Source organism: Euleptes europaea, chromosome 5 (assembly GCF_029931775.1).
Source record: "Euleptes europaea isolate rEulEur1 chromosome 5, rEulEur1.hap1, whole genome shotgun sequence".
NCBI classification, from domain to species: Eukaryota; Metazoa; Chordata; class Lepidosauria; order Squamata; family Sphaerodactylidae; genus Euleptes; species Euleptes europaea.
Genome location: NC_079316.1, coordinates 19,191,785 through 19,212,708, shown reverse-complemented (window position 1 = coordinate 19,212,708; position 20,924 = coordinate 19,191,785). Strand labels below are relative to the sequence as shown.

The following is a 20,924-nucleotide window of genomic DNA, read 5'->3' as shown; positions in this document are numbered from 1 at the left end:
CCTATTGATCGCATTGATTTACATTGTGTAATCTTTCTTGAGCCTCAGTAAAAAAGGTGGATGATGGATGGATGGATGGATGAAGTTTTTAAAAAAACTAAACAGGTTCTCATGTTAAGCCCTGACATCAAGAAAGCACAGCTTAGTATGCAGTGAGAAATACATTTCCTCTTGAGAGGAACAATTTAGAGTGACATTGGGAGAAAATGCATGGTTGCTTTAGCCTCCTTTATTCCCTGTTTCAGCCAGGATTTCAGCCAGGATCGAACACAGTTCGGAGAAAACGCATGTGTTTGATCCTGGTTGAATCCTGGCTGAAACAGGGAATAAAGGAGGCTAAAGCGACCATGCGTTTTCGCATTAACACACAGGAGACAGAAGTGGGAATTTGGAACTTTGTATTTTGACAGAAATATTAGTATTCTACACATGCTCGGAAACACTGTTTATTACTTCACACCTTCCTGTATCGAGCCCTGGCATCGAAAAGTCAACACTAGTATCTTCTGCTTCATTTCTGATGGATTTCAAGCAGTACAGGATTAGCCACTCTGAAATAATATCCCATCTCTTTGCAGCTTTCTATGCGCAGAGCAGGAGTTCTGCCACTAAGGGAGGGCCCCTTCTCCCAAAGGCTGATTCTCCCCGATTTTGATGTTGGGACCTCTCGTATAAAAAACAAATCTTGCTACTCCAGAGAAACTGTACACCCAGCCCAGAGCCTAGCGAATCTCATGCTAAAGCAAAACCAAGCAGTACGCATGCCACCCAGAGCATCGTTACCTTAACATTGGGGTGCAGGCGCATCAGAGTCCGCTTGCTGTACTCGCTGTTGATGCCGAGAGCCAGCTCCACCTCTTTGTAGAGCATCACAAAGATTTTCACCCCTTGTTGCTGTCAGGACAAAAAAAAAAACCACACACATTGCAGAGTTGCGCTCATAGGACCGCCAACACAAAACTCATGCTTGGTTAAAAAAGCATCATGTTACATGCTCCCCACTTCCCCAAGTGGTGAGAGGTTCACAGAATTGACTCAGAAATGGTGAATTCTAAAAGCCAAGTTAAGTCAGGGTGCTTTTTATGACAGCCAGCGTGGTGTAGTGGTTAAGAGCGGTGGACTCTAATATGGAGATCTGGGTTTGATTCCCCACTCCTCCACATGAGCGGCAGACTCTACTCTGGTGAACCGGGTTGGTTTCCCCGCTCCTACACATGAAGCCAGCTGGGTGACCTTGGGCTAGTTACAGCTCTCTTAGAGCTCTCTCAGCCCCACCTACCTCACAAGGTACATGTTGTGGGGAGAGGAAGGGAAGGAGATTGTAAGCCAGTTTGAGACTCCTTAAAAGGTAGAGAAAATCAAGACAATTTTTTGCTATCAACTTCCTTTATAACAACGGCTGGGTCCAGCCGTCACATGAAATCATGCTTAGCGTGATCACCTGAATGTGGGCCACCCCACTATCTGTGATTAGACAAGGCCTGTCACGGTGGAATCTGAAATCATTGTTAAAGAGGATTAGTCTTAACAATAGTTTTGCCTGACATAGGAACATGGTGCCATGGCTTCTTTCCCAGCGCTGCCCTTGCAGGCTGGGATATCAGCCAGGCCTCAATGGGGGAGGCAGAGAAAATCAGCAAAGACTTTGAAATTACTGTTTCTCAAACCAGTGATCTAAATGACTGTACAAGCCAAATCATGGCTTCACAAACTGTGTGTGTGCCATCAAGTCACAGCCGACTTATAGTGACCCCACAGGGTTTTCATGGCAACAGATGTTTCGAGGTGGTTTGCCTTGGCCTGCCTCTGCGTAGGTTGAGAGAGGGCTGAGAGAACTGTGACTGCCCCAAGGTCACCCAGCAGGCTTCATGTGGAGGAGTGGGGGATTGAACCCGGTTCTCCACGTTAGAGTCCGCTGCTCTTAACCACTGCATCATGCTGGCTCGTTAAAAGAAATCATGGTTGAGCATTGCATTTGAAACAAACCAAGGAGTCTATGCATTTTAAGAAGCTACCTTCCTGACTGCTATCTACCACTTCACAATAAAACATCTTCTCTATGTGAACACAGTAGAGCCCTGCTGGACCGGACCAGAGATCCGTCTAGTCCACCATCCTTTTCATGCCGCAGCCAACCAGTTGTCCTGGAGGGCCAATAAACAGGACTAGAGGCCAAGGTCTTTCCTGGACATTGCCTCCTGTCACTGGCACTCAGAGGTTTTCTGCCTCTGCACCTGGAGGTTCCCTTTAGCCACTATGGCTAGTAGCCTTTGGTGGACCACTCCTCTACAAATCTGTCCAATCCCCTTTTAAAGCCATCTATGCTTCTCGTCATCACTGCATCCTCTGGCAGGGAATTCCACAATTTAATAACTCATTGAATAAATATTTCCTAGGGTTGCCAGCTCTGAGTTGGGAAATACCCAGAGATTTTGGGGGTGCAGCCTGGGGAAGGTGGGGTTTGGGGAGGAAGGGATCTCAGCAGGGTATAATGCCATAAAGCTGCCATTTTTTCCAGGGGAGCTGATCTTGATTGTCTGGAGATCAACTGTAATAGCGGGAGGTCTCCAGGCCCCACATGAAGGTTGGAAACCCTACTATTTTATTTTGTTTGTCCTGAATCTGTTGACCATCAGCTTCACTTGGTGCCCTAGAATTCTATTATTCAACACATGAACACCTGAAGCTGCCTTATATTGAATCAGACCCTTGGTCCATCAAAGGCAGTATTGTCTACTCAGACCGGCAGCTGGTCTCCAGGGTCTCAGGCAGAGAGGTCTTTCAAATCACTTACTTGCCTAGTCCCTTTAACTGATGATTCTAGGGATTGAACCTGAGACTTTCTGCAGGCCAAGCAGATGCTCTACCACTGAGCCACAGCCCCTCCCCTATATTAAATATTAAATGTGTGTGTCTTTGTGTGTGTGTGCCTGGAAACCCCCAGACTTATTGATCTCCAGTTCAGGCCTAAAGAGCAGGATAATATTCAAGGCAGGAGTCAGTTTTCCTTCAAGGGAATAATGCATTTTGACCTACAAGATCTTTAAAAATGCACTTACAGTGCAGTGGCAAAGACCTTTCATGATCGTGATTTAAAGACCCATTTGAAAAAAAAAACAGAAATGAAAAAACCTTTCGCCACAAGCTTAATGATATGGTTCTAGTAACACTGCAATAAAGTATGAACATAGCCAAATAATATTCTCTGCTAATTAGATCCCTATCTCCTCACAGAAGATCGATGCCTACCATTATCAACGTAACGAGAATCCATTCTGGATGCAGACACATACAATAAATCACCCTGCAGTGTGACGGAATCCTTACGAAAAGCCAATTTATACTACCTGCATTATTTTTGCTCCTATCAGTTGCAATTTATTCTCAGTGAAATCCAAAAGGGAATACCCAGAAGGAGTAAAGGATGTCACCGCTAACCTTGATTTTCAAGGTCGGGGGCTGGTTTATCTAATCTGGACAAGACGGTGCTCTTATACTATACCAGCTGTGAAGAGCAAGCTGCGGTTATCGCCTTCACTACAACTAGGGTTGCCAACCTCCAGGTACTAGCTGGAGATCTCCTGCTATTACAGCTGATCTCCAGCCGATAGAGACTGGTTCTCCTAGAGAAAATGGCCGCTTTGGCAATTGGACTCTATGGCATTGAAGTCCCTCCTCTCCCCAAACCCCGCCCTCCTCTGGCCCCGCCCCAAAAACTTCCCGCTGGTAGATAAGAAGGACCTGGAAACCCTAACTACAACTCATGAAATGGCCTTTGTCAATCCTCCATTCGCTTTGCCACAGGAGGATAATAATACTGGCCTACCTTGCAAAGCTGTTGTAAGGCTGCAGAAACTTTACGTTTTGAAGCACTGTAAAACACCTGAAACACTTGAAAACACTAATACTAAACATTGGCTGGTATCTTCCCACTCTGCTCAGCAATGCTTAAAGCCTTCTTCCATCCTAAGGAGACTTTAGCTTAGTGGTAGAGCATCTGCATGGCATACTGAAGGTCCCAGGTTCAATTCCTGGCATCTATAGTTGAAAGGACCAGATGCTGGAAGCCCTAGTCTGAACTAGTGTCTGATTCAGCACTACTGAAGCTTAGCAAATTGAGGGGAAGCCAGGACCCAGAGGTAATTTCACTGCATTGGGAAAGCAACGTTATATATATAATGGCCAAGTAATACATGTGAGGCCATTTCTAAATCCAACCAAGGGGCTACAGACAGGACTATAGCTAGGTGGACCAATGATATGGTTGCCAACACAGGGTTAAGAAGTTCCTGAGGATTTGGAGGTGAAGCCTGAGGAGGATGGGGTTTGGGGAAGATAGAGACCTCAGTGGGGTATAATACCACAGAGTCCACCCTCCAAAACTGCCATTTTCTCCAGGGGAATGTATCTGTGCAGTCTGGAAATCAGTTGCAATTCTGGGAGATCTCCAGGCCACACCAGGAGGTTGGCACCCCTAGGCAATGCTCCAGCGTGATTTAAAACAGCTTCATATACAGGTGGAGTATCTCTTAACTGGACATCTGATATCCGGACTGATCCAAAATCCAGACCTTTTGAGCCAGTATACAGGCATTACTCACAGGCCCTCAGCAGTGCCATTGATGGTTCAATGTACACAAAGTTATTAAAAATATTAAGAACATAAGAAAGGCCATGCTGGATCAGACGAAGGACCATCAAGTCCAGCAGTCTGTTCACACAGTGGCCAACCAGGTTCCTCTAGGAAGCCCCCAAACAAGATGACTGCAGCATTCTCCTGCCTGTGTTTCACACCACCTAATATAATAGGTGTGCTCCTCTGATCCTGGAGAGAATAGGTATGCATCATGACTAGTATCCATTTTTACTAGTATCCTTGATGCATACCTATTCTCTCCAGGATCAGAGGAGCATGTTTATTGTTTAAAATTACATTTAGGCTATGTGCATATATAAAACATAAATGAATTTTGTGTTTAGACTTGGGTCCATCCCCAGGGTATCTCATTATGTATATGCAGAAATTCCAAAATATGGAAAAATCTGAAATACGGACCACTTCTGGTCCAAAGCAGTCCAGATAAGGGATACTCAAGCTGTATACGTATCCCAGTTAACAGTTCCTTTTAAACTGATCTTTATTTAAAAAAAACTCAAAAAAAGCTTCTCCACTTAAGACCAGCCCAAACACAAATGACTTTTTTCTGCCTTTACTTTTGTTTGTTTTTAACTCAGATTGCTTCCTGCCAGCATTGCAAACACTAATTATGTCAGCGGCGGCGGAGAAGAAGAAGAGGAGTTGGTTTTTATATGCCGACTTTCTCTACCACTTAAGGAAGAACCAAACCGGCTTACAGTCTCCTTCCCCTCCCCACAACAGACACCTCGTGAGGTCGGTGAGGCTGAGAGAGCTCTAAGAGAACTGTGACTAGCCCAAGGTCGCCCAGCTGGCTTCATATGCAGAAATGGCAAAACCAACCCAGTTCACCAGATTAATGTCCACCGCCCATGTAGAGGAGGGGAGAATCAAACCCGGTTCTCCAGATCAGAGTCCACCGCTCCAAACCACTGTTCTTATCCACTATACCATGCTGGCTGGATATTAAACCCAGCGTCAGAAAGCATCTGGTCCCCCCCAGGAAACTGCCTTCAGAATCCAGGCCTCCTGCTCAGCCCGCTTACCGCTTTTCGCCTCAGAATGCAGTCCAGCCTCCACCGATTCCCTTCCACCACGGGCCGCTTCATGAATATCTCTGGGCTCAGCCTACAGAAACCAAAGTTTCGATCACGTTAAAATCTGTTTGAGAAGCTCAATTTTTGTTATTTTTGTTAAAAGAAGAAAGAAAACCCAGCAGGTCCCAGAACTCAGTTGGAAATCCTGGACAGCAGTTGTGTGTTGAATAAGCCAACTGCCTGATTCAGTATAAGGCAGCTTCATAATTAATTCAAAGCCTCCTGTGTAGGGTTGCCAACCTCCAGGTGGTGGCTGGAGATCTCCCGCTATTGCAACTGATCTCCAGGTGACAGAAATCAGTTCCCCTAGAGAAAATGGCTGCTTTGGCAATTGGACACTATGGCATTGAATTCCTTCCCCTCTCCAAACTCCACCCACTTCAGACTCCACCCCCAAAATCTCCAGGTATTTTCTAACCTGGAGCTGGCTACCCTACTCATGTAGCTTTTTCATTTATGGAGCAATCCTGGAGCCTGTTTCAAGGACTCTGTTTTCGTCCATATGGTATCTAGCACATGCAATAAAACAGGTTAGGTAAGGAGGAACCATGCTAATAGTAGTCGGGCCAGGGGATTTATTTATTTACTTCATTCATACTCCACCTTTCTCCCCAGCAGGGATCCAAAGCAGCTTACATTGTTCTCCTCGCCTCCATTTTATCTTCACAATAACCCTCTGAGGCAGTTTAGGTTGAGTGTGTGTATGACTGTCCCTAGATCACCCAATGTGCTTCCATGGCAGAGCGGGGATTTGAACCTGGGTCTCCCAGACCCTAGCCTGACACTCTAACCACTACACCACACTGGGATAGATTGCTGCACTTCACGTCATCCTCTTTTGCAAAAAGGAAGTGCAACGTGTGCTACAGATCAGGGAGAAATTTAAGATGCAAAGAGGGGAGCTTAAACTCACCACTCTTAAGGCAGAGCCTTTCAAGAGTGGAAAGTCAAGCAGAAGTTTTGAGGCAAAGCTCGGATGACTCACAAGGAGGAATGTGGGAGGACGTTGCTGTCAAACAAGGGGATTTTCTAGGCTAGCTGGTTTCATCTCCCAAGCAATTCCCTTCTTTGTAGGCTGAGCTGTGGTGTCACAGCATGGTGCAGATATGGGTGGGAGGCATTGCTTGATGTCAGTGGCACCATGTATACTGTCCCATATGTGCTCGTCAACACTCATGCCAAGCAGCACACCAAATTGTCCTGAGATTTCTTAACGAGAAGCGCTTTCTTGAAGGAAGTTGCCTGGATCCCTCACCAATAAATAAGGAACAGCTGTGCATTTGTGGCACTGTAACCTGGAAAGGCTGCTGGGAAGACAGGTAAAATGACCCAACGTATCCTAGTTTACAGGTGGGCAGACTTCAGCCTAGCATGGCCTACTTAGAATTTCCATGGTCCTCGCCACAGAAATTGAGCAAGCAAGAGATCTTGCTTAGGAGACTTGAACTGTAAGAAGCATAATCTTGCTTAAAAACTTTGTAGAACTGCCATCAAATCTAGTGTTCTTCACAATAATCCCACCAACCAGCACATGCTACAAGGTCCACACTCTACAGTCTACCGGTGTGGTGTAGTGGTTAAGAGAGGTGGTCTCTTATTTGGAGAACTATGTTTGATTTCCCACTCCTCCACGAGTGGTGGACTCTAATCTGGTGAACCGGGCTGGTTTCCCCACTCCTACACATAAAGGCAGGCTCCTCCCCACCATCCAGACTAAAGAAATGAGTTCCAGAGCCTGCGTGGAGTAGTGGTTAAGAGCGGCGGACTCTAATCTGGAGAACCGGGTTCAATTCCCCTCTCCACATGAAGCCTGCTGGGTCACCTTGGGCTAGTCACAGTTGCAGCTCCACCTACCTCACAGGGTCTCTGTTGTGGGGAGAGGAAGGGAAGGAGATTGTAAGCCAGTTAGATTCTCCTCAAAAGGTAGAGAAAGTGAGCATATAAAAACCAACTCTTCTTCTACCCTAGCCCACTTAACCAACATTTACAAAAACAGCGTATCTCTTTTAAGCCTAGCTACTGGGTGTTAAAACAAACAAACAAACCAAGTCCCCTCGGAACGATATATTTTCTGAATGTACTTTCTATTCACGGCTTTGAACAATGCTACTGTCTATGCAACAGCCGACATCTGCGACTGAGTCAACCGTCAATTGTTTGTAAAGACCACACAGTGAGTAATTTGTCACCCCATTTTGGGAGACCGAGTCCTGAGGAGGAGCAAAAGCTGCTGTAATCCAAAAGCACACATGGAAACATCTGGATGAATCAATCAGGAGTGGCTGCCATGATCTGATATATTTTTTAAAAAATCTAAGTCTCTGCACACACTGAATAGCCCGTTCAACATTCTCCCTTTTTATTTTCATTCTCAAAAGCTGATAGGTTGGATTTAGACTAACTTTGGGATGAGGTAATTTCCACCACTTCCCTCTTTCATCTACAGACCCCCAGTTTGCCTCATATGCTCTTCCTGGGGGGGGGGTGCCCCTCATGTCCCCCAGAAGCATCATTGTAGGCTGTTCAGTGGACTGCAGGGGGAGGGGGGTAGGCAGGAAAGTTCTGCTCCATCGGCAGAAGTGCCTGGCGAGAGCCGAAAACAAAGTCTTGGATCCAACCCAAGATGCCACGGAACTTGAACATCATCCCAAGAAAGAAGAGGCTGGACTTGCGCAGACAATTCCGTTCTTAGTAGGTTCTAATGTATTCAACGGGACCAATGGGACAGAAAAAAAACATACTACGAAATTGCGAATAGGAGCCCCATGGCGCAGAGTGGTAAGCTGCAGTGCTGCAGTCCAAGCTCTGCTCACGACCTGAGTTCGATCCTGACGGAAGTTGGTTTCAGAGAGCCGGCTCAAGGTTGACTCAGCTTTTCATCCTTCCGAGGTCGGTCAAATGAGTACCCAGCTTGCTGGGGGTAAAGTGTAGATGACTGGGGAAGGCAATGGAAAACCACACTGTAAAACATAGTCGGCCTAGTAGATGTCGGGATGTGACATCACCCCATGGGTCAGTAATGTCCCGGTGTTTGCACAGAGGACTAAATAAATAAATAAAAGAAATTGGGGGGGGAGGCAGTGACTGTGTGTGTACTGCAGTGTGCGTTGTGTGTGTGTGTGTGTGTGTGTGTGTGTGTGTGTGTGTGTGTGAAGTGCCGTCAAGTCGCAGCCGACTTATGGCGATCCCTTTTGGGGTTTTCAACAGAGGTGGTTTGCCAGAGCCTTCCTCTGCACAGCAACCCTGGTATTCCTTGGTTGTATCCCATCCAAATACTAACCAGGGCTGACCCTGCTTAGCTTCTGAGATCTGACGAGATCGGGCTAGCCTGGGCCATCCAGGTCAGGGCAGCATAGTAGAACTGTTCATGGAAAACCACAGGGGAGTACCCCATCTGCAAAATGGGCCATCCAGGTCAGGGTGCAGTGTGTGTTAGCGTAACATTATTTCACAATTTGAATTTGACTTGTGGCACTCACAAGTGCTATCCTAAGCTGAGTCGCAGGCTTCTAAGAGCAGGCATGGTGTGGTGGTTAAGAGCAGTGGACTCTAATCTGCAGGACCGGGTTTGATTCCCCACTCCACCACATGAGTGGCAGACACTAATCTGGAGAACCAGACTTGATTCCCCACTCCTCCACATGAAGCCTGCTGGGTGACCTTGAGCTGGTCACAGTTCTCTCTGAACTCCTTCAGCCCCACCTACCTCACACGATGCCTGTTGTGGGGGGGGGCAGAAGGTAAGGTGATTGTAAGCTGCTTTGAGACTCCTTAAAGGTAGAGAAAAGGGAGGGTATAAAAACCAACTCTTCTTCTCCTTCTTCGAAGCAGGGGCGGATTGGCCTTTAAGAGAAAAGGCCTGGTGGGACATTGGCCCACCAGGGCCATCCCAGCACAAAGAAGAGGGCTGGCGTGATCCAACACTGCTCTAAGATGGAGGTGAATCTGGCCCATTCTACCTCAAGCCCAGCATGCCAAAGAATGCGCTGAAAATACCTTTCCCCGCACCTGCCTGGCTTCTCAGCGGTGAGGGCCACACCTGCCTAGCCTGGCCTCAAAGCAATGAGGAGCCTACCCACCCAACCTCACTGACTGACATGCGCGCCTCACCCCACAGCATGGCAGACACCTCCTGCTGAGGCCTGGTCAAGCAGGCTCCCTCCTTCGTTTGAGGAGGAGGAGAAGAATTGGTTTTTAAATGCCGACTTTCTCTACCACTTAAGGGAGAATCAAACCAGCTTACAATCACCTTCCCTTCTCCTCCCCACAACAGACACCCTGTGAGGTAGGTGGGGCTGAGAGAGTTCTGAGAGAACTGTGACTAGCCCAAGATCACCCAGCTGGCTTCATGTGTAGGAGTGGGGAAACCAACCTGGTTTATCAGATTAGCATCCGCCACTCATGTGGAGGAGTGGGGAATCAAACCCGGTTCTCCAGATCAGAGTCCACCAGTCCACATCACCGCCAGGGCCCCTTTTCAGGGCAATTTCCCCCTCCCAATCCACCCCTCCATTGAAGTCGATGGGTTTATAACAGCGTGGGACTGTACTGCTGGCCGCCCAAGTTATAAGGCTGCTCCACCCTTCATGCCGTTTATGCTGTGATCTTTGGTTTTCCTTTTTTTTATCTTAGTTCCACCGGACTGGGTATCTTCGATGATTTTATGGTTTTTACTGACACATAAGCGAGGGGAAGTGAACGACAGTTCCATTCCTCGCTCTGTCACTTCAGGCGCTTTCCTTCCAGCTCAGTCCTAATACCAAAAGTGAGTCGGGTGGAGTGAAAAATGCCCAATCTGGAAGGCCAGGCAAAGCAGGAGGGAGGGTCCAGTTCCCTTCATCCATGCCTTCTTCGGATACAAAACTTAAACCCCACCCGCCTGCTTTACGCATGAACGAGGCCAGACCTGTGGCCTTCCTGCCATGTCTCGCTGGGCCTTTAGTTTAGCTGATTTGAGTTCCAGTCAGGAACTGAGAGTCAGCTTTATCCACTCTGTCGTCGTTCTTGCATCTGTCTGTTCAAAGATTCTCCAGAGCTTTGAATTTGGCTGCCGAAGCCCGAGGGAGGAGAGTTTGCAACCATTCTCGTTTTCACACAGCGCCGGCTCTAAAGCCACCTCGGCCTTTTCAAAATGTGCTGCTTCTGCTTTGTTTGCATAGCCAAGTCTCTTCAAGAGGCTTTCTGAATCAAAACTCTCTCTCTCTCCAAGTCGGTTGACTCTGCTGCCAAACCATCTGGACTCTCCGTTAACGTTCCACACCAAAAGCTCTCTGAACAGTGAGGCACTGTTAGAATATTTCCTAGGAGGTACATCTGGAAAAAGAACGCTGAATTTGTAAATACTGACCACCAGTCTGTGACGAAAATCTCTTCTTTAGCAGCCTCCATGGCATTGGCGACATCTTCAAAGTAACCTTTTGCGTTCAAATACCTAAAAGTAAGGACAATACTTTATTTCTAAGGCGAAAAGGCCAGGAAGGAGCAGACAGCTAAATTAAACTATCCCAAACCAGGATTTCTTTCATGAAACTTATCAAAAGGAAATGAGGAAGCAAAGGATCAGAACATTTCCTTGGCTTGAAAAAACAAAAACAAAAAAATCCACTCGAACCTGCCTGAAAAACCAAAAACCAAAAAATCCACTTGACTCGATGTAAAACAAGTGGTCTGTGAACCAGACCTGGGTCTTTTATGCATGGCTGTTTCCCTCGCCGTCACCCCTCTGGTGACTTCGGGTCTTTGTTTTGATTCTGCATGCCATTTCTGACCATCAGAAGTCGCCTCATTCTCCACCTGTCTTTCCCCGCGTTTTCAGAGACCTGTTTTATCTCTAATTTGAAAACATGGGCAAAACGCAGGGAAATGCATGGGGAGAGTGAGGCAATCTTTGACGGTCGGAAACGGCATGCACACAAAGACCCAAAGTTGTTGGTGGGGTGACAGCGTGTGAAAACAACCATGCATAAAAGACACTGATCCGTGAAGCAGATGGTTTTGGAAGGGTGTGGTAAAGAGCTTTCAGCCTTGAGGAAAACAAATGGGGTTCAAAAGCTGCAAGAGATACTCTGTACTGTGTTGTGCCCCTCTTTGGGTTTTGTATGCTCCAGAACAGGTGAACTTTTCAGCCTTCCACTGCTTCGTGGTTACCAGCAGGTTTCTCACCTAATCGCAAAACACAGCTTCATTTTAATGGGAATGAGTCTGGGGACTTCTCAGGTGTTCCCTGCTCTCTTCTGCCCCACTCCCTTCTTCCCACATGCATAGCCAGGAAATGAAATGCTTTCACAGAAAATCATGATTTGTTATTTCATCAGAGTTACAAACTATGGTTGTCTCTCTGCCCTCTAAACCAGTAGTAAACTGCAAATGATTGAGATGATGCAGCCTGAATAGCCCAGACTAGCCTGATCTCATCAGATCTCATAATCTCAGCAGGGTTGGTCTCGGTTAGTACTGGGATGAGAGACCTCCAAGGGAGACCAGGGTTGCTATGCAGAGGCAGGCAATGGCAAAACACCCGTGTTTGTCTCTTGCCTTGAAAACCCCATGAGCAGTCTCCATAAATTGGCTGCGACATGATGGCACTTAATTATTATTAACGTATTGAGGTGAAATGGAAAACCCCCCAAAGTGGGCTGGATCTTACGACTCGTAAAGTTGGATCCTATCACTCCCTTCTGCTAACGTTTCCTCCAACAGAGGAAGACTTCCTCCAACTAAGAAAGCCTTTCTCTGCCAGAGGAAATCTTTCACCACCGGAAGAAGTCCGGTTTAAAGGAAGGATCCAATTTAAGAGCCAGCTTAGCAGAGGAGAATCATAGGATCCAACCCCATGGTTTGCCATGAAAGAGGATGTGTTTAATTTCCTATCTGCACTCAAAGTGAGCAAGGAAAGAGAGGGCATCTGCAGGCCCAAAGATTACTCATGCTCGTTCCTGTAATGACAAGCTGTTGTTATATGTGAATCTTGCTCTAGAGTCTGACCACCAATTAAGGAGGTGCTTTATGTGGCAATATATACTTCCAGCCTACGGTTAACTGTCTGGAGAACAGAACAACCCTCAGAATGCAGAAGCTAGATGTCCCTACTCCAATTAAATATCCCTGGATGCTGTGCTTATTGCCAAGAGAAGCCCAGAAATGCTTGTGAGTTACCCAACACTTTTTCTTAGCATCTTGAAGATACTTTCATTTCTTTAAAAACAACAACCAAGCTTCTATCGTTCATGGCTTCAGAGAAGACAGGACTGCCATCTTTTTTCCTAGTATTGAGTTCAGCAGCACCTTAGAGAACAACGAGATTTTGGGAAATACGAGCTTTCAAGAGTCAAAGCTCTCCTTCGTCAGATAACTGAGGAAGGGAACTTTTGACTCTCAAAAGATTATACCTCAAAAATCTTATTGGTCTCTAAGGTGCTACCGGACTCCATTCTAGCTGTTCTACTGCTACCCTTTGGAACTTCTGCCATCAACCAATGTATGAGAAGTAAAAATTCAATAGGTAAAGCATTTCCCCATCATCTTATCTCCACCCTAGGAAAAACGACAAGAGCATGGGGCCCTCACCATTTTGCCAACGTGTTCTCCTGGACGGCTGCATAAGAACCGAATCTGTGATCTTTGAGGAAGTTCTTGCCGTTCTTCTGAATGAATTCTTCGATTCCTTGGCCCCACCAGAGAGCATGTCTGTAGCTGTTGCACTTCAGAATCAGAGACCTAGTAAAAGAAAGAGAGAAATCATACAATCCAGTCCCCCGGTAATCCTGACCGGTCATATGGTTTGGTTGCTGGGGACTGAGCTTGGGCCACTGAAAAAGCAAACATCTGAGCCAAACAACCTGACTACATGACAATGAACAGATCCAGATTTACAGATTTGACTGAATATGTAAAGCAATTCCAATAGCTATTAAGGTTACCAAAATGGCCTAAAGCATTTTGCAAAGGACAAATACTAAGTAAATAATGAGCACATGAACACACATGAAGCTGCCTTATACTGAATCAGACCCTTGGTCCATCAAAGGCAGTATTGTCTACTCAGACCAGCAGGGTCTCAGGCAGGGGTCTTTCACATCACCTACTTGCCTCGTCCCTTTAACTGGAGATGCCGGGGATTGAACCTGGGACCTTCTGCATGCCCAACAGATGCTCTACCACTGAGCCACAGCTCCTCCCCTAATATCCAAAGTCATATCCAAAGGCAAAAATTTGTGCAAGAATTTCTGCTATTCTATAAAAGTTTGGTTTTATAGTATTTGGACTGTAGCTTTATCCACTAAATTATCAGCAAAGGCTGCAAAGAAATAGTCATAGAATCATAGAGTTGGAAGGGGCCATACAGGCCATCTAGTCCAACCCCCTGCTCAATGCAGGATCAGCCTAAAGCATCCCTGACAATTGTTCGTCCACCCACTGCTTGAAGACAGCCAGTGAGAGGGGAAGCATCCAATTCCACTGCTAGGCATCCTAGGCATCCAATTCCACTGCTGAACTACTTTTGCTATAAAAATGTAGATATGTTTTGTGAATGCTAGGCAATTTTTACTATCTCTGTATGTGTGCCATCAAGTCACACCTGACTTATGGTGACTCTGGTGGGGTTTTCAAGGCAAGAGAACATGTTCGTAGGAGGTTCGCCATTGCCTGCCTCCACATCACGACCCTGGTAATCCTTGGTGGTCGCCCATCCAAATTCTAACCAGGGCCGACCCTGCTTAGCTTCTGATATCTGACAAGATCTGACTAGCCTGGGGCTATCCAGGTCAGAGCTTTTACTATCTACCGGTACGAAACACGTCAAAGATAACACACTTCTTCTCTTCTTCTTCTTAGTATTAAGCCATTGTGTAACATAATGTATGCAATAATAACAACAAAATAACTTCTCACCGGGAGAGATTGTCAATTCGTAGCCCGTATTTAGTTTCTGTTTCCTTCTTGCCAATCTTGATGCTGAATTCTTTATCCACCAGCAGGACAAAGGAAACGGCTCCACTGTCTGGCTTCATGTACATTAAAAAGGAGTCTTTTACTACTAGCCACCTAGGAAAGACAAACACAAATGCATATTTGGTCAGGCTGCAATATTTCTAATTAGTCTAAGCTAATTGATTTTGATAAGCTTAAATAGGAGCAATGCTGCACAGGATGGCACTATTAGATGATAAAAGGTTTTTAATTGATTAACCATTTTAATTAATTTTAAAAAGTGCTCTTAATTCACCAGGCAGCAGATTTCCCCTTGTGCTCATTTTCTATTCGCAGGAGTTTTTTTTCCTTTCCCTTTCTTTATGGGGAAGAAATTGAAAGAGGCACCCTGCAATTATAGCTTGAAGTGCCAGGGTCCGATCCGCAATCTCAGCATGGTATTTATTTATACGCATTTATATGCATACTACACTTTTCTGCCCGATAGGGACTCAAAGCTCAAACCTCATTCTCCTCTGCTCTATTTTGTCCTCACAACAACCCTGTGAGGTAGGTTAGGCTGAAAGGGCCCAAGGTCACCCAGCAAGTTCCCGTGGCAGAACAGGGATCTGAACCTGGGACTCCTCAATCCTACTCTGACACTCTAGCTACTACATCATGCAGGCTCTCCTACCACATCATTCTGCTGGGGCAAGAAGTGGTATCAAAATCTTATGTGATAGATCCTGTGGATCTAATCTGCTAATGCAGGTGCTTTCCCCCAGCTCCCTGCAGTGTAGGAAAGTGCCACAATTGGTGGGACGAACCGTGGGATCCAGTGCTGGTGGTGCTTGACGTCCCCGTATGCACCTGCAAATCACCCGTAAGCACAGCGGCGACAATGTGATTAGCATGGATATGTGAACCACCCAATGAGACTCATCGGCCTTTTATGCAGGGACGTTTCCCCGCAGTCCCCCCACCGACTGCTTCGGGGCTTCCTTTTGATTATGCATGCCTTTTCTGACCGTCAGAGGTCACCTTGGTCTCCTTGTGGGTTTTGCCCACATTTCCCAGATTTTCATAGAATCATAGAGTTGGAAGGGACCACCAGGGTCATCAAGTCCAACCCCCTGCACAATGCAGGAAATTCACAACTACCTCCCCCCCCACACACACCCAGTGACCAGAAGATGGCCAAGATGCCCTCCCTCTCATCATCTGCCTAAGGTCACAGAATCAGCATTGCTGACAGATGGCCTTCTAACCTCTGTTTAAAAACCTCCAGGGAAGGAGAGCTTACCACCTCCCGAGGAAGTCTGTTCCACTGAGGAACCGCTCTGTTAGAAATTTCTTCCTAATGTCTAGACGGAAACTCTTCTGATTTCATTTCAACCCGTTGGTTCTGGTCCGACCGTCTGGAGCAACAGAAAACAACTCGGCACAATCCTCTATATGACAGCCCCTCAAGTACTTGAACATGGCTATCCTATCCCCTCTCAGTCTTCTCCTCTTCAGGCTAAACATACCTAGCTCCTTCAACCTTTCCTCATAGGACTTGGTCTCCAGACCCCTCACCATCTTTGTTGCCCTCCTCTGGACACGTTCCAGCTTGTCTACATTTTTCTTAAATTGTGGTGCCCAAAACTGAACACAGTACTCTAGGTGAGGTCTAACCAGAGCAGAGTAAAGTGATACCATCACTTCGTGTGATCTGGACACTATACTTCTGTTGATGCAGCCCAAGACCGCATTTTCCTTTTTAGCTACTGCAAAACAATTTTGGTCAAAACAGCATCTGGAAAACATGGGCAAAATGCATGGGGAGAGCGAGGCAACCTCTGACGGGCAGAAAAGGCATGCATAATCAAAAGGAAGCCCCGAAGCAGTCAGTGGGGGTGACCACGGGGAAACGTCCCTGCATAAAAGGTCATTGGATGACCACAAGAGATTTCTACTTAATGAATAAAGAACAGGGGAAGCTTCACAACGTGTTGTGAGTAAATCTATTCCCTTGGAACACCTAGAAGTGCAGAAAAACTGGCACACTCTAGACTTCTAATGGTTTATTTATAAAAGCTCACTTACTTAATTCCATTAAAGTTAATGGAAAGGATACAGAAGAGGCTGTGCTTTGGAAAAGGTTGCATTGCCAAGCAACCAGCTCTGCACCAGAAACACACAAATTGAGGTTGGGGGGGAAAATGACAAGCTGTTTGTTTTTTTCCTATGCTCGATGTAGACCTCCCAAGAGGTGTGGGAGGGAGCAGCGAAATAAGTCCTTTTCAGTTGCAAGCTATTTTCAGCACCTGGTCTATGCGCGTGGCACTGGCATACTGAAACTCTCATTTCCTACAGCCCTGTTCCATAAGCAGATACATTTACTTTGTGGCAAGGAGTAATTCTTAAAACCTGTTTGGGAGAAAAGGTGGATCCTTTGTGGCAAGGAGTAATTCTTAAAACCAGTTTGGGAGAAAAGGTGGATCGGTAACAACCCGTCTCTCTAAAGGCACATTTTCCAGATCGCTAGTTACATTTTACTGTCCTTTGACTTCTTGCCTAGAGACACTGCGGCAAAACACGCTCCACAGGGACCTTGTACTTTCATAGAGGTGATGTCGAATTTAGGATACTAGCCCGGTCACCAGACTCAAGTAAAAAGGTGACTTCTCCGGCTTTCCAGCCAGCCAAAATAGGTAATGTAGAGTAGGTGGCCAGGAAGATGAGAAGGATCCTGCCAGAAGGTAAGAATCCAGAAGACCAGAGGATAAGAAGAATCAGACCAGAAGATAAGAAGAATCCTGAAGATAAGAAGAATCCTGCTGGATCAGACACCAGAAGATAAGAAGACTCCTGATGGATAAGACCAGCCTTCTCTGTTCCACTTTGTGGAATGGCCTGCCTGAGGTGGTCAGGAGGGCTACCACTCTCCATGGCTTTCCGCAGACTGTAAAACTGAATTATCCAAGAGGGCTTTTCTATGCAAGCAATAGAGTTGCATTGTACAAAACGATTCACAAAATTACTCGGAAAAATTATTAGGGACTGTGGTCTATATTACTATGTACAGCTTCTGAAACTAGGATCCTACTATGGAATTTTGAATCATTTAATGTGCCACATTAATACACTTTGCTTCAGCTCTGTTTTTAGACTTCGGGTTGGTTCTACAACTCTAATCCTATTGCATTGTTTATTGAAAATCCCATCCTGTTGATTGTATTGACACTCTGTGTAATCCGCCTTGAATCCAAGTGAGAAAAGTGGACCATAAATAACATAAATAAATTCTAGTCCAGCATTCTGTTTCACACAATGGCCTACCAGTTGCCCTGGAGGATCAACAAACAGGGCATAGAGGCCCAGGCCATTCCCTGAAGTTCCCTCCTAGTTTGCTGCTTCTGAGTATGGAGGTTACCTTTAGTCACCAAAAGAACCCCTGAATTGTCTCTCTAACCAGGAAATGGGAGATTGTCCCAGTGTAGGGTTGCCAACCTCCAGGTAGCTAGCCTCTTAAACAGAATGGCAGAATAGATGTCTCTCCAAACTTTGGTGATACTTGCACGTGATACTCCTTGAAGCTTGACGAAAGCTCTGAAATGGGGATTTTACCGGAAGCCCATTGCGTTTGAAATCTGTTCCGTGCTTCATTTGGACATTACCATTCTGGATTGTCAATTTTTGTGCACCTGATTTTGTTGTGTATATACACTTACCTGATGTAAATTTATCACATTATAACAAATTCTTGCTCTGTATTTATATCCTTGGGATATTGTTTTGGTGAGGTTCCACCTCACAATATAACTGCTTGCAAAGTGCTTTGTATGTGCTTTATTGAGTTTTATACAAGTGCAGACTTTTGATTTCCTACTCTCCTATTTTGTACTTGTAGCCAGTGTTTGATTACCAACCTCCAGGTAGTAGCTGGAGATCTCCTACTATTACAACTGATCTCCAGCCGACAGAGCTCAGTTCACCTGGAGAAAATGGCCGCTTTGGCCACTGGACTCTATGGCATTGAAGTCCCCTCCCTCCCCAAACCCCTCCCTCCTCAGGCTCCACCCCAAAAACCTCCTGCCGGTGGTGAAGAGGGACCTGGCAACCCTATCTGTGTCTCCTGGAATACTGCAGGGGGGGGGGTCCGGAGAACTCTCCCATGCCCCAGTATTAGTAGATAGACCTAGCTTTCAGTGTTTAGTGGTGGGCCTTTACAACCTTGGCAATGCCTAACACCGGCCCTAAATTATCATAAATATAGACCAGCCCTAAGGGGGATTCTGCTTCTCTGTTCCCTTTCAAGAGGCCTGCTTCTGCCTTCTCCGGCTTGCCATGAGAAGAGTCTGACACCTGATAAGGCATAACATGGAAAATGGCAACCAAGGTCATCAAGGATGTCATTCCTTTGTGGCAAAGGCGCTCTCCAGAAACAATGGCTCCAGTGTAAAGCGGAGCCCTGTGTATTCAGGAAAAGATCTCAGCATCGTGTTCTCGTTCCAAATTGAATTGTGTTTTTGTGAAGTGCTCCAGGACTGACTGGCGCTTTTCGATGAGGAATGCACAGAGGACAACGGGGCAGGGAACACAATGCACTTTTACCGAGTTGGCACTCGCGGTCTCCCCGCATCTGCCGCTAATGCATAATGCAAGATGGTGAAAACGGAAAAAAGACCCAGGATCTCAAGACGGTGTCTGTGGTGAACGAGGAAGATTTGTTCATGCAGGAGACTGAGCCATTCAACAGAGTAAAAGAGGACAGGAACACAGGGGAAATGAACTGTACTAGAGTGTTGTTGTTTTCTGTTGCCCCAGAAGGCCAGACCAGAACCAACAGGTTGAAATTAAATCAAAAGAGTTTTCGGATAAACGTTAGGAAGCATTTCCTGACAGTCAGAGCGGTTCCTCAGTGGAACAGGCTTCCTTGGGAGGTGGTGGGTTCTCCTCCTTTGGAGGTTTTTAAGCAGAGGCTAGATGGCCAACTGACAGCAATGCTGATTCTATGACCTTAGGCAGATCCTGAGAGGGAGGGCAGGAAGGGTTGCGTCAGTGTTTGGATCTGGTGGCCCTTTCTTACATGCCCAGAGAAATGCCGATCGCCACTTTGGGGTCAGGAAGCAATTTTCCTCCAGACCAGTTTGGCCAGGGATCCTATAAGAAACACCACTCAATGCCGAACTTCTCTTTTGAATTTTGTATGTTATTACATTACATTATGTACATTAACAGAGGTGACCCCTAAACAAAGGCAAGTTATACATACATATTTGGGCATAGGTTTGGTTGAAACCAATAGAGCTTACGCTACTGTGTGTAATATCAGTTTGTTGGTTGATTAAGCAAATAAGTTTCCTAACAAAATAATAAATAAAATCTACATAATTTGCATTTGTAAAAAAATCAATCATATTAAAAATGTTGTGTTTTAAAATAATCGTTATACACCTATCATAGGTATAATTTTGGAAGAGGTGTTTCTTCTTGTGTCAGAAAGTAAATGCCTTCCACCCATGGTTTTTTTTAGAAATATTTGTATGAAAAATAATTACAATTTAAAAATAAATCAATAAATAGAAGTGAAATCCTAAGCAGAGTTTCACCCTTCTGTGTCCCTTGAAGTCAATGGGCTTAACAGAGATAGATCTGCTATCCAGTCGATTGAGGACATCTTTAGAATCAATCAAAAGTTTCTGATGATTAACACGTTTAAATTCAACGCTACCTACAACTGAGCACATGCATTTCTTAACTGTGGCATCCTTAAGACTGCACCAACTTTAGTGTGATTGTTCAAAATGGACAGTCATTTTATGAGGTAAAATACACTTCTCAATTAAAGTTGGTAGCAGGACAGTGTCTAGGAGAGTAAGCTGTGATATGTGAGGCCCTTAACCTACTCCCCTAAAATATGAGTGTAATACTGGCCTATCTTACAGGGTGTGTGTTTTTTTAAATGTTTAAGCACAATAACCTATTAAAAGCACTTTGAACTCTAAAAGCATTAAGTCCTTTTGTTATTTCAGCTGTATGGTAAGGCAAGGTTGTCAGCAAGAATACAGATGTTGGCTTTAGAATAAAAATGTCAAACAAAGCAATGGACTGGATCCAGTGAAAGATTTCCACCGAGGGAAAGGAAACAATATTTGCCGATTCCTTCCTTCCGCCGCAGACCTCCAATTTCCCCTCATCCTGTTCCTGAGGGGCTTTCCTGTCCCTAGATGCAGCATTTATGAGATCATTTGGGGCTGTAGTGAGAGCAGGAAAAAAAACCTGTGCTAAAGGAA

At 45.7% G+C, this 20,924-nt stretch overlaps 1 protein-coding gene across 1 annotated transcript in view; it reads right to left on the bottom strand.

Moving 5' to 3' along the window:
* Positions 1-20,924, bottom strand: part of PLD1 (phospholipase D1) — a 127,583-nt gene that overhangs the window by 33,336 nt on the left and 73,323 nt on the right. Inside the window, exons 9-13 of the mRNA XM_056849495.1 lie at positions 14,626-14,778; positions 13,300-13,449; positions 11,081-11,164; positions 5,683-5,764; positions 784-894 (exon numbers count right to left, since the gene is read on the bottom strand). Of these exons, the coding sequence (XP_056705473.1) occupies positions 784-894; positions 5,683-5,764; positions 11,081-11,164; positions 13,300-13,449; positions 14,626-14,778 (580 nt within the window). The remainder of the gene's footprint in view (positions 1-783; positions 895-5,682; positions 5,765-11,080; positions 11,165-13,299; positions 13,450-14,625; positions 14,779-20,924) is intronic.